Raw genomic sequence first — 13455 nt, 5'->3', positions numbered from 1 at the left:
GATTCTTGTTGCTCTTTACATTGCAAACCTTTTTACGTTGCGTTTCTCAGACGGCTTGTACTCAACCAAAAAACAGTGTAACGGAGGGAACATGAGTAGGCTTAGAATTTACACAAGCTTGAAGACATTCCTTTGATATATACATAATATAATCTGGGGTTTTGTAACTTGTGTCTTTCTCCCCCTTCTCTCCCCACCCCTTTCTCTCTGTAGAGAAGTACATTTGTTATGCTGAGCAAACGCGTGCAGTGCTTGCAAAGCTGGCAGATCACGGCAAGAAGATGTTCCTCATCACAAACAGCCCTAGCAGTTTTGTGTAGGTGGATTTCTTCATACGTACAAAACCAAAAACTATCGACAATGGGTGTCGATAGTTGTTGTTTTTTTTAAAAAAAGCAGGCTAGTAATATTTGTGTCAGTAAAAATTGGTTTGCTCTTTGCAGGGACAGAGGCATGAAGTACATCGTTGGGAAAGACTGGAGGGAACTTTTCGATGTTGTCATTGTCCAGGCTGACAAGCCAAACTTTTTCAATGACAAGAGAAGGTGAGTCCCTTCCTGTAAAAGCATCCTCTCCTTTTACATTCAGTTCTTTAACAAATCCCTCACCCCCATATTCCTCAGTTATGATGATGATGATGATGATGATTAAAACCATTAACCTTTTAACCTCTTTCTCACGGTTTCCTAATACCTTTGCTGGCTCTTTCCCCTCAGCGGAGGGAGCCCTTTCTTTCCCCTTTCACTCCTGCAGACACATATCTGGCTCTTCAGTTCCTGCTCCCTGAGGCCAGATTTGTGGTTCTACGGCAGAGCAGGTGGACAACACTATAGAATTAGCCAAGAGAGCCTTTCTGGCTTGACAGGAATCCGGGTAGAGTGGGGATATGAGTGTACATGCACGTGTGAAGCAAAGGCGACAGAGGATGCAAAAGTGGCCTTGGGCACTTCTTCTCCTTTTCCTCTCCCTCAGACCACCACTTTCGCCTCCCTTCCTCCCCCCTCCTTTCTCTTTTTCACACTCAGCCAGTCCCTATGTCCACCCATCATGTTTTCCTGTCTTTCTCATCCCTCACCTTCCAACCCTGTGAGCTTCTCTCTAACCATCTCCTGCGTGTTCCTACACAATATGCATTGCAAGGAGCAATGGTTGATGACATTGGTCAAACCAAAAGGCCATGGAAGGGCCAAGGGGCAGGGGAAGCAAGTGAGAAGGCCCTGGGTGGGCCGTAGCAGTGAGGCCCACCTGAAAGTGGATGGAGGTCCATGGCTGGTTACTGTCCCACCCTTTGAGAAAAGTTGCACTAGAATGTGCATTAATCTCATGCTTTGGACTTCTGGTCTACTTTAAGAAGAAGAAGAAGAAGAAGAAGAAGAAGTTAAAAACAAACAAACAGAACTGTGCTTATGCAGGAGGCCAGGTGAACGTAATGGGTGGTTAATATCCAAAAAAGGTTGAGAGTTTATCTTAAAGACTTAGGTAATAAAAGCTGATGGCATCTGATTAAGAGCTGACCTCTTTGCAAATCAGGCTGCTTTATAATTTACTATGGTCACACTGTGTGACTTAAAGATCTATGGTAAGCAGCCAGGGATTCAGTGAACTAGGTTTTCTGAAGTCCTTCACCAGGGCTACTGCTGGTTTTTACCAAAAGGGTTGGTCACCCAGTTCCCTCAGTGATGATCAATATTTAAAACTGGAAGGGACTTCCAGGATCATCCACATGTAAGTTGTTGAGCCTCAACAAGATTTACTGAATGAAGACTATTCCTACACTTCTGAAGCTGTTTATTTTGGGGGGCAGGCAGGGATACTCTGCAGTAGAGTGTAATTTATTCTTATATTTTGGTCTGTATCTGTTTCCATTGAGTGGTGACGGCAGTAGTATGATTGGGTCATTGATCTTTGTGCACTCCCTCTCTCATTTTTTAAATAGACCTTTCCGCAAGGTGAATGAGAGAGGTGTTTTGCTTTGGGACAAAATCCATCAACTGCAGAAAGGCCAGATTTACAAACAGGTATGTTTTTTGTTGGTTTAAATATTTATACTCCTCACCTTTTCACGTCAAACTGGACCTTTCTGACAATCATGATGAACATACACAAAATCCAGAGCAACCTTAGTCAGCAGCATTGAAAAGTGTGTGTGTGTGTGCGCGCGCTCATTGTCTGTATCAGCTGATCGTCAGCCCTGTGGGGACTGACCCCACTAGGGAGTTCCCTAGTGGGCGGCCATTTTCCCCCTGTAGATTTCGGTAATTTCTTTAGAAAGAGGTGAGCAAGACAGTCTTCAGCATAGGCAACAGTTGTGAGCATAAACCTCCTAGCTTGCCGTGGGGCTGCTATGTGAGAGCAGAAATGCATTTTATTCTAGGGAAAGGACCATAGCCTGGTGGGAAGATGCTTGCTTTGCATATAGAACATTCCGGGTTCCATCCCTGGCATCTTCCAAGGAAGGCTGAGAGAACTCCCGCCAGTCATTTTAAACAATACAGACTCAGACCATTGCTCCATCTAACTCAGTATCAGGCCACTTGTGTCTCTTTTTGATAATATTAGCATCTGCATTTCATGTGAAAAGCAAAGATTTTACTCTTCCTCGGAGAGAGCAAGCTACCAGCATGACAGTCGCCAGGTTCTGTTTATGACTCATAATTTTGTCTTTTCCTCCCTTCTTTCGTAGGGCAACTTATATGAGTTTCTAAAGCTGACTGGCTGGAGAGGCTCCAAAGTCTTGTATTTCGGCGATCACATTTATAGCGATTTAGCAGTAAGTAACTTGCTCCCCTACTTGTTTGTTTGATAAAAGCTGCTCATGTCTACAGAAACGACCTGCGTACTGTGAAAATAATTTTGTAAAACAGGGAGACTTATGAAAAAAATAGACCAATGTGCCAAGTTTCTGCCATAAAAGTGAGTAAAGCCCTGATAGGATTACTTGTTTCTGTTCGGGGAAACATAAGCCTCTTATTGCACCTTCCACGTAGTTCTTAGTTTTATTTAATGGTTGGGATCAAGGCTGCAGGGCACTTGGCTAAGTTTTTGGGCTGTATGTAAAGGCTAGATATGGATGGCTGACATTTCCTGTGGGTCCAAATACAGATTGGGGTGAAGGATTGACTGATGTTCTGAAGGACCAGGTTGCAAGGATCCCAAAGGAAGATGTATAAAACTCCTGAGCGATCAGTTCTAGTGCTTTATCATAGAGATATATCAAGAGACTTAGATACAGCAGTGCAATGCAGGATTCCTTGCCACTACACCTCTGGACACATGCCGAAGTGGCAAGCATAATGGCTTTGTCTGCGAGGGGCTAATCATGTATGGGTTACTTAATCAAAAAGCAAGCTATGTAAGCTGGCAGCAATAACCCAGTTATAACCACCCCTGGGATAGAAGTCCATTCCCCACTCCCATCCATCGCTCAGACAAGGGTATAGCTGACAGGCAGCCAGCATGAGAAGCCTTTCCTTTCCCAACTAGTTAAACAAAAAAAGCTAAGGCTTCCAAGCTTCAGTGCAAGCAGATAAGCACATATGAGTTCATTCTCACAGTAAATACCAATTAGTCCTGGGGTTATCATGATTGCCAAGATGGCGTTTACAAGTCTTCTGGGACATTCATACCGTTTGGCTCTGCATAGTGGCCTAAAATGGGAATAATTGTAGTTCAAATGAGTTACTGTTATATTTAAGTGGAGAATTGTACTTCACCTTTTGAGTACTTCAGATCTCTTACACTTTGCAGTGGACTCTTGTATGTGCTCTGTCTCTCTCTCTCTCTAACTTCAAAACTTAACAGGACAACATCTTTTCCATGTCTATAAATGTAAGCTGGCTAAAATATTACTTAATGTATCTCAATAATGAGGCCGAGGAAGAGATATAAGGACAGCTTTGCAGACTAATGCTCAGGCCAAAAATAGCAATAAATAAGATGATGAGTTAGGAATTACAAAGCAGTTTGTGCAATAGAAATTGGATTTAGGTTTGGGAATGTTCCCAGCTTTGAGATCTCCACGTTTTAGCAGCTGACCATGTGTGGTAGGCCTCTATAAGAACCTCAGCACCAGACTGTTTGATATTTTTATGTGTTCATTTTAACTCACTTATCCACTAGGTAGTCAAGGTGATATACAGAGTGGTAGCTTTGCAGCTGCAATTGGTAAAGTCCTTGAGTGTGCCTGTTATTGACACATGGATGGAGGGCAGTACCTGTTGCAAAGAGACCTGTCATGATTTGTGCTAAAACAGGGATTAATTGAAACACCTTGTGACTACTACATCACAGTCGTTGGGCTGACACCCAGCAGTTAAGTTATCCTTCCACCTGCCAATCACATGGAAGGTGCAGAAGGGGAAAGAAAAACCACTTTTCTTAGTAGCTGTAAGATATGAAATCTGCTCTAATGCCCAGAAGGGCCTGATGACATAGGAAATCTCCCTGCCAGCCCCAGCAGTTCCCAGGAATGTGACCAATGACTTGTCTGGTGCGCCCATGCAATGTGTTTCATCAGGCTACAGCTAAACTACACCTTGAAGCTTTTACATCCATTGATAGAAGAAGCAGAGCCCAGTGATCTGAGTACTTCCTCCTAATGATGGAAGAAGCTGCACAGAAGCTAGTAAGGGACTTGCTGTTGCAAGTGCTGTTTTAGCACTGAGTTTTTAATTACTGAAGCCTCCCTTTTCCTCTTTAGGAAGGATGCTTTGTTAGGATATTTCCGTTCCACCTTAAAAGGGAGCAGGCTTTGGGGAGTCACAGAGTCTGCGCATGTCCTATTCACAGGATGTTTTTGTTCTGCTGTTGTTTCCTTTCGATTCCAGTTGGTCAGAGAAGCTGACTGAGAATGGACGTGTTTTCTTTGTTCTGTTCATGTCCTAAATAAAGTCTGTAAATATGCTCTTTTGCTCTTCTGCGGTGCAAGCTTTTGGCTGTGCTTTTATCTGCTGATAAACAGTGTACACCAGCCTAGGAATGTGGCTAGGAATTTCCAGAGGCTTCGTGTCGCTAACTGTTGGATCTGCGTGACTACGGGAGGCCGATGGGCGCCAGAACTCCGGCTTGGGGGCTCATGATGGGCACTATCTCCCTGGCAGATTCCCAACATGCTTATCATATCAAGGCTAACCCAAAATTGACTCTGTATACAGAGGGTTGGGAGAATTAAATGTATTTCAGAATAACTTTAAAATAAAGCAAGCTCTATTTTTTGTTAGAGATTCTTTTGTAATAGTGAAGTGTAAAAATGCCAGTCTTTCGCTGGGTTTATTTTTTAAGACAGGCTTATTCCCCTGCAGTGACAGTCAAAGAGCCTGTACGGTCCCTTGGATATCATCTGTGTAAAAATGCAATGACTCAGTGCTGCTCATTTCACTTTTATCCTGCCATGCAGCACTAGCAGATTCCAGGGTGTGTTGTGCATAATAGGATAAAACATCAACATTAGAACTGAGAATAACCCTGGAGAACCACTTCCAGTCATTGTTGGCAATACTGAGCTAGATCCTTTGCATGCTTGCTCTTTGGGGATTACTTCCAAGTTTGCAGAGGACTGCAGCCGGTCTTTTTTCTTCTTTTGGGCCCAGGCTCTTTACTACAACAGGAGGAGAAGTTTTCCTATCCTGTTTAAGCAGCTTAACACAGGTTCTGTTAATATTTTACCATTTCCACATGTTACAATACTTCCCCCCTAATTGGTTTGCCTCCCTGTTCTCCTGACACAAATGTTCTTCCTGGTCAGCTGTGTGTTGTTTACCCCATGGGCTCTCCAGCCCGCTACCTGGTATCAGATGGATTCCCTCTTAGTTTGTTCCTCTTAATTATTTGTACAGTGGCCCAGCTGATCCACTTAGCTTGTAATTGCTGCTTATGTATAAGCAAGAATTATCTTACAAATGGCCTTTAGGGTGAAAGAGTAGAAAGTACACATTGAATCGTTTTAACACTAACACTTTTGTGTCTTGTAATCCTGGCTGGCAAAATAGGATTTGACCTTAAAGCACGGCTGGCGAACAGGTGCAATTATTCCGGAGTTACGGACAGAGATTAAGATCATGAACACAGAGCAATACATTCAGACCATGACCTGGCTTCAGACTCTCACTGGATTACTGGAACACATGCAGGTTTGTTGTGGTCATTCTAGCTGCCTCCAGCCCTTTCTACAAATTCCTCTAGGGTTTCCGGTGTTGCCAGTGTAATTTAAAAATGGGCAGAAATATGTGTCATCAGAACTTAAATAAAATTTCTGATGAAAAGCTGTTTTTGTGTTTAAGTCTGTTTCTCCTGCTGTCTCTTATAGACACACGGACGTCTTCATACAAATATTCTTGCACTCAAAAGCAATTGTATTCTTCCCCTACAACCCTGTAAAAATTCTGTGGCTTTGTTAGAAGCATTAAGTAATGGGTTTCATTAATTGGTGTCACACAGCTGACAGCAAGGCTTCCAACAGTCGGTTGAGGGAAACAATTTTTGGCAATTCTTCCTCCCACTCCCAGGGTTGGGAGACCTTGCAGAGCTGGTTTAGGGGAGGCATGGGGTGCTGTCAGGTTAGTGGGTGGTGGTTGAAAACAGCTTTCCTCCCTGTTCCACTGGCAGATACAATCCCCTGCTCCTTCATAGTACATTAGCTTTGTGCTGACAAGTTAAAAAGCCACAGTTCTTATCTTGTTCATGTTTCTCCCTCTGTGTCAAATTTCTTAATGGTGTGCAGACATGATTACACTACAATATACTCATGTCCTTTTCCTGTTAATGAGTCTGTGTTAAGAACATACAAGGTTGCCTGTTATCATTTCAGGTTCACAGGGATCCAGACTCTCAGCTGATTTTACACGAGTGGAAAAAGGAAAGAAAGGAAATGAGGTAAGCATTAACAATGGTAATGTGTTTCAAGATTTGAAAATGCAAATCCAGATACAAGCTTTTAGCAATGTACGACAGTGCCCAGTTTGCTGTGTTTTCCCATTACCTTTCTTAATAGTAGTAGATACAGCAGAGTATTCAACACCATTGGATACCAAATCTGGCTGTTGGGGAAACAGGGTTTCCTTTTTTGTACTGTCTTGCAAAATATAATCAGGAGCATCATATTGTGATCAAGGTTATGAAGCAATAGGTAACATGGGGAGATGGGACTCATGGATGGCTTTAATCCTCTAATTACTGTATTTTTCGCCCTATAGGACACACTTTCCCCCCTCCAAAAATGAAGGGGAAATGTGTGTGCGTCCTATGGGGCGAATGCAGGCTTTCGCTGAAGCCTGGAGAGCAAGAGGGGTCAGTGCACATCGACCCCTCTCGCTCTCCAGGCTTCAGGAAGCTATCCCCCCAGCCCGGCAAGCTCCAGGAGCAGTGGCGAGCGGTTCTGGGGGCTGGGGTCAGGGGAAGCTCGGGCTTCCCCCACCCCCACCCCGCAAGCTCCGAGAGCGATGGTGAAGCTGTGCGCAACTTTGCCATCGCTCTCAGACTCTCCAGGCTTCACGCAGCTCTCCGCAAGCCGTGGGAGCCCGGCGCTGGGCTCCCACGGCTTGCGGAGAGCTGCCTGTTCTGGTGGCTGGGGTCCAGGGAAGCTCGGACTTCCCCCGCCCCAGCCCTGCGCCTTGGGGGAAAAATAATTCCCCCCCCTTTATTTCCCCCCCTTTATTTCCCCCCCAAAAAACTAGGTGCACCTTATGGGTCGGTGCGTCCTATGGGGCGAAAAATACGGTAGCTGAATATGTCCAAATGCAACCCTGCAGGATGTGGTTGGTAGCCATTTTGAACCAGTGGGCACATACTGAATTTTGAGAGTGCTATAGGTACCAGTCACAAAATGGCTGCCATGGGGTGTGACATAACACAAAACTAGAGAATGCACCTATTGCTGCTTCTCTCCTCCCCACAACAATCACATGCTTGCTCTGGGAAGTCACAGGTGCCCTGATGCAATACTGTAGCACACTTTGAGTTCTTTGTTGTCTTTTCACAAAACATTTCCACCAAATACTTCCCTTTTCTCCTCCAACCACTTGAGGTGAAAAACTGATCTAAACTTTTGCCTCGGATGTTCTTTATAGGAAAGGATTATTTGTCATCTTAGGCCATCAGAACTTTAAGCATAATGGAAATAATTATTTGTCAGAACACGGACCTTGAAACTTAAGACCTTTAAAAAATATTTTTAAAAATCTGGCAGTACTTAAAACTGGCACCAACTTAAACCCCAGCATTGACTGACACTGTCAACAGGGATAAGCAGAAGGAATGACCAAATTAATATGGGTTACAAGAGAAGTATGTGGGTCAGAGGTACAATATCAGGACACTGCATATGTCTTCGAGGTCTTGCTGCGAATCAATGAACTTAAGCTTTTGATGTTTATTCTTATCCCTGTGACTGTGATTCCAGGGGCCAAACTATATATGACATTTAGCCATTTGTAGTTTTCCCTGATCTTCCCACCTCCTATTTTACTTTCCTTTTCATTACGATGGGTACTTTTAGATACTTGCACCAAATTAGCTCCCTATTGGTTTCAGATAGTTTTACTAGCTATGCCTTGGTTGGTTTAGTTTTTTTTTTTTTTTAGCTGTTTGCATTATTTATAGTTGGCTTAATAGTTTTAATGTTCTTTTATTATTGGAAATGGGTTTGCAAACCATCTTGAGAGCTGTACTGAATAAGCAGTACAGTGGTACCTCGGGTTACAAACTTAATTCGTTCTGGAGGTCCGTTCTTAACCCGAAACAGTTCTTAACCAGAGGCGCGCTTTCACTTATGGGGCCTCCCACTGCTGCCACCATGCAATTTCCATTCTCATCCTGGGGCAAAGTTCTGAGGTACTACTTCCGGGTTAGCGGAGTTTGTAACCTGAAGCATTTGTAACCCGAGGTACCACTGTACATAAGTTAAACTAACAAATAAATGCAATCTTTGTCAGGAGCACATTCTAAAGACATTGCAAAAAGCAGAGGGGAAAGAGTTGACGAAGTTTCCTCCCCTGGATTTTCTGTCTTAGAAGTCAGCTCAGTTGGTTAGAGCCTGGCGCTGATAATGCCAAGGTTGCAGGTTCGACCCCCATATGGGGCAGGTGCATATTCCTCCTGGGTTGGACTAGATGACCCCCAGGATCCCTTCCAACTCTGTGATTCTTTGATATCTGTGAAGCAAGATGAAACTACAGTGGTGCCTCGCAAGATGAAAAGAATCCGTTCTGTGATTCTCTTCGTCTAGCGTTTTTTTCGTCTTGCGAAGCAAACCCATTGACGGATTAGCGCTATTAGCAGCTTTTAGCGGCTTATCTGCTGATCGGATCAGCTGATAAGCGGCTTAGCGGCTTAGAAAAAGGGGGGGGGAGGAAAAAACCCCCGCAGGAACTCGCAAGACATTTCCGTCTTGCGAAGCAAGCCCATAGGAGATTCGTTTTGCGAAGCACCTCCAAAACGGAAAACTCTTTCGTCTAGCGAGTTTTCCGTCTTGCGAGGCATTCGTCTTGCGGGGCACCACTGTAATGCTTTCTGAAGGTGACTTTCAGTTAACAAAATAGCAAGGTACCTTGTTTAAATAAATAAATAAACTGGTTTTAACTGGGGAAAGAAAGAATCTTTGTTAAGCACTTTGGAAAGCTTGGTTTCCCTTAAAGGGTTGACAATTCTAAGAATGCGTATCTTTCTTACCCCTCCCAGAGAAACAACCAGGAACTTCTTCAATTCTCAGTTTGGAAGCTTATTCAGGACTGACCAGAACCCAACCTATTTTTTAAGACGCTTGTCTCGCTTTGCTGATATTTACATGGCATCCTTGAGTTGCCTTTTGAACTATGACCACGACTACACATTTTATCCAAGGAGGACTCCTTTGCAGCATGAACTCCCGACATGGTCAGACCAACTGTGCACTGGTACATTCAGAATACCATTTCTGCAAGAGATGATTCAAATCAAATAAGTTTTCTTTTCCCTCCCTTGGTTTTTATAATGACAAACCTTTACCACCTTCCTCCCCTCTTCCACTGTCTCAGTAGAGCAAAGTGTATTTATCGTAACATGAATGTATCTTTAAAAGCAATTATCTCTTCTATAATAGCTGTAGTAAACTATTAGTGTATATGATTATAGAGCAAATATTTCTATTTAGGTCTCTTTTCTTGACTTTAGTGAGAGCTGATAGGTCATGTTGCACTAATAGAAAACAGATCCCTTCCCCCAGCTGAATATTTGCTGAAAAAGAATTATTTGCACATAAAACAACAATTTAAGATATTTCTAGTTGTATGACATGCAGCCTGATATATTACTCTGGTGTACTTTTACCAGATGAGCATCACTTTGGATTCTGGACGTGTTTTGAATCTGGTTTTATCTTAAATTGTAGCTAGTTTTCTTCTAGTTGGAGAAAGAAATATAAAATTTCAATAACTTTTGAAGCTATGAGGGGGTAAGAAATCTTGTGTTCTCCCTACCGCTGCTTCCAAGCAGGGGAAAAGTTTAAACGTGTGCCATACTTACAAACCTAAATTTAATTTACAACTTTCAGAATGTGTTTGCAGAGATCATCTGCATGCAGAATTAGGTGTCTCTATGCAGATGTGCATCTGAATGCTCATCTGAGTCCTACTGGACTTGGCTGGGTTGATTCAGATGGAGGACAAACCCCCTCTACCTGGAGCCAGTAGTTGCTATGTAACCAGTTGTGTGCAAGCTAGATTGGAGTCCAAATGTACAACTTAGGTTCCCTTCCAAATTGCTATCGTTGGAATGCAGCTCCCATCATCCTTGACCATTGGCCATGCTGGCAGCTTAAAACAGCCTTCCCCAACCTGGTTCCCTCCAGACATTGTTTAACTCCCAACTCCCATTAGCAGAGCCGGTGGTCAAGGATGATAGGAGTTTGAGGTCCATCGCCATCTGGATTCTAGAGCTCCAGGTTGTGGAAGGGTGCCTTGAAACAATTTTCCTTTTTTTATTTTTAGGAGTCATGCATTTTGTTTGCTGAAGTTCTTCAAAATATAGAAAGAATTGTTCTCTTTATTTTTAGGAAATAATTTGGTCCCCCCAATGCTGGTCAGGTAAAGTGTGTGTGTTACTAGTTTGTATACATTCTATATGTACGTGAGAGGCTTTTAATTGCATTGTTCTAATTCTCTGTGTTGCTTAAGAACTGCCTGCTTGCATGACTCAATATGGTCCGGGATTTCAGTTCATTGAAATAGACTTCTAAGCAATGCCAAGCTGAAGTTTTTAATTTCCTCCTTTGCCTTGAAAGCTATGGCTTTGGGGTGGGGTGTGGATCTCTTCTCCTCCCTTTATTGCTTTGGCAGCATTTTCCCCCGTTTTCAATTGCATTGACATGATCCCTGAATGGCTGGATCACGTGAATGCAGTGCAATGCGAATTTAACCAATTGGATTGGATGATGTGCTGAAGGGCAAATGAAGCCCATTTTGTGTGAGAGCTATGTTCACATGGACGATCCTTGTTCAGATATCAAGCTTTGTTTTTGGTGTCTCTTCACAGTGATCCCCTAAAGCATCAAGGAGCTCCCTTTCTGGCATTAAATATTTCCCCTACTTTTTATAATTGCTTTTGCATCAATACAGACTTACTTAGTTTTCTGAGGAGTGGAGAGGCTGTGGCTTAGTGGCAGAGCATCTACTTTGCGTGCAGGCATACAACCCCCAGGTTCAAATCCTGCCAAATCCCAGTTAGGGATTCGAGAAAGGTCCCTACCTGGGACACTAGAGAGCCACTGCTAGCCACTGTCAACCACTGATCAGACTTGGTATTAGGCAGTTTCCTGTGATGTGCTGGCCATGTCGCCTAATTGCCATCTTACGCGGAGGGGCTTGAGCTTGTCTCTTGGTGACGCTGGCGGGGATGTTTTTCTGCCTGTAAATGTTATACTTGGAATGCATAACTGCCACTGACCACCTTAATGCTCTGTGCTAGAGTGGATGAAACTTGGCTGAGTCATTGGTAAAGCTTTATCAGAACAGTCGCCTCTGTTTTATTGCTTTTAAAGAAGAGGGAAAAGCCCTTTAAACAGAAAATCCAAGGGATTGGACTTGATTGTTAAAGCATAACCAAGACTTGGTGTTAGTTGAAATGCATCTAATATTCTAGGCTTCCAAAGCCCCTTTAAAAGACTGTATTTGTATAAGATGTTAAAGAATGGAATTAGTTTGTATTCTAGAAAATTATGGCATAAAGTGTTTTAAGTGTTTATGAGAACACTATCCAGTGTTGTGTACTCCTTCTCCACACAGAATTTTTGTACAGAATCGCTTTGTAGAAAACTACTTCTATTGCAGATTACTTTGTATACAAAGTATATTAACGTGCTGATTTGCTGCTACATAATGTCGTATATTGTAAAATGATCTTGCATGTGAAGTGATTGGGGCCTAACCAGCTGCAAACTAACATTTGCTCATTTATGTTACTGATGTTATTTAAAAGCACTGTAATCACTTATTGTAGCACCCACAACTTCTGATATTGTAGCCATGTGGAATTTTGTCAGTATCTGAATACCAAAAAGGAGGTCAGTAGTTTACTTCTTGACAAACTGACTTCCCCCAAAATAGAAATTGCCAGATAATTGTTCTTTTTTGTATCCCAAAATGTCTCTGGTACAACATCATGCAATAAATGTCTTGTCACATTCATTAAGATTATAATTAGTCTGGAAGTCGTAATTGTTGGTTTTAAAAATTTATCTGAAATAGAAAAGCCTCCAGAAGCATGAAACTGTCTTTGAAGAGAAATGGTGGCAATTACACACGACCCTCTGAATTTTAGACTAGAAGTCTACAAGATGTGATAATTACATCCACAGGGAACCTGCTTAAGATCCTTACCCACCCTGTTCAGTACAGGTGTCTCCCCACTTATATGGGGGTTCTGTTCCTGGGTACCACATGTATACATGAAATCACATATAGTGAGGAGCACCATCTAAAAAGCCTGTAAACACCTTCCGGAAACCCTTGAAAAAGACCAGCAGTACTTACCAGACTGGCATGAATGGTGGCAACGGTGGCTCTGTTTTCTTCATCACTGGAGGATGATGTGGAAACAGGGAGGGGGTAGACCCATACCCTGAAGTGGCTGTAATTCAGAGGTAGACCACTAGCCATTTACCCACTGTTTTTCAGGCGGTTTTTGCCCCTTTTGAAGTTTAGTTCGAATTATTTCCTGGTGCCGCACATGAGTCAAAAGCATGTAAGTGGGGAGACACCTGTATTCTTTTTTTTATAGCACTGCTTTCCAGTAGCAGAAAGTTTCGCCAGAATTCTTCTCCGAAATCAGAGGCGTTAGTCACTTAATAGCAGACACAATGTACAGTATTTTACAATTTATTTATTGTAATTATATATCCTACACTTCTTTCAAGGAGTACAAGGTTCTTCATTCCTCTTTTTAAGCTTCCCAACAGCTCTTGAGAGCTAGCAAAGTCACAATGCCATT

The 13455-nt window shown here is 42.8% G+C and overlaps 1 protein-coding gene across 3 annotated transcripts in view; it reads left to right on the top strand.

Moving 5' to 3' along the window:
- The window catches only part of NT5DC3 (5'-nucleotidase domain containing 3), a 49494-nt gene extending 36829 nt beyond the window's left edge, over window positions 1–12665 (top strand). For 2 of the 3 annotated variants that reach the window (XM_081211310.1, XM_081211308.1), the window contains exons 8-14: window positions 214–316; window positions 444–545; window positions 1937–2018; window positions 2684–2770; window positions 5988–6128; window positions 6806–6870; window positions 9673–12665. In XM_081211310.1, coding sequence (XP_081067436.1) covers window positions 214–316; window positions 444–545; window positions 1937–2018; window positions 2684–2770; window positions 5988–6128; window positions 6806–6870; window positions 9673–9934 — 842 coding nt within the window. In that variant the 3' untranslated portion in view covers window positions 9935–12665. The remainder of the gene's footprint in view (window positions 1–213; window positions 317–443; window positions 546–1936; window positions 2019–2683; window positions 2771–5987; window positions 6129–6805; window positions 6871–9672) is intronic. The other variant, XM_081211309.1, reaches the window with a different exon arrangement.
- Window positions 12666–13455: the final 790 nt, after the last annotated feature.

Source organism: Podarcis bocagei, assembly GCF_964188305.1.
Source record: "Podarcis bocagei genome assembly, chromosome: 10".
NCBI lineage: Eukaryota > Metazoa > Chordata > Lepidosauria > Squamata > Lacertidae > Podarcis > Podarcis bocagei.
This window is presented reverse-complemented; position numbering and strand designations above follow the sequence as displayed.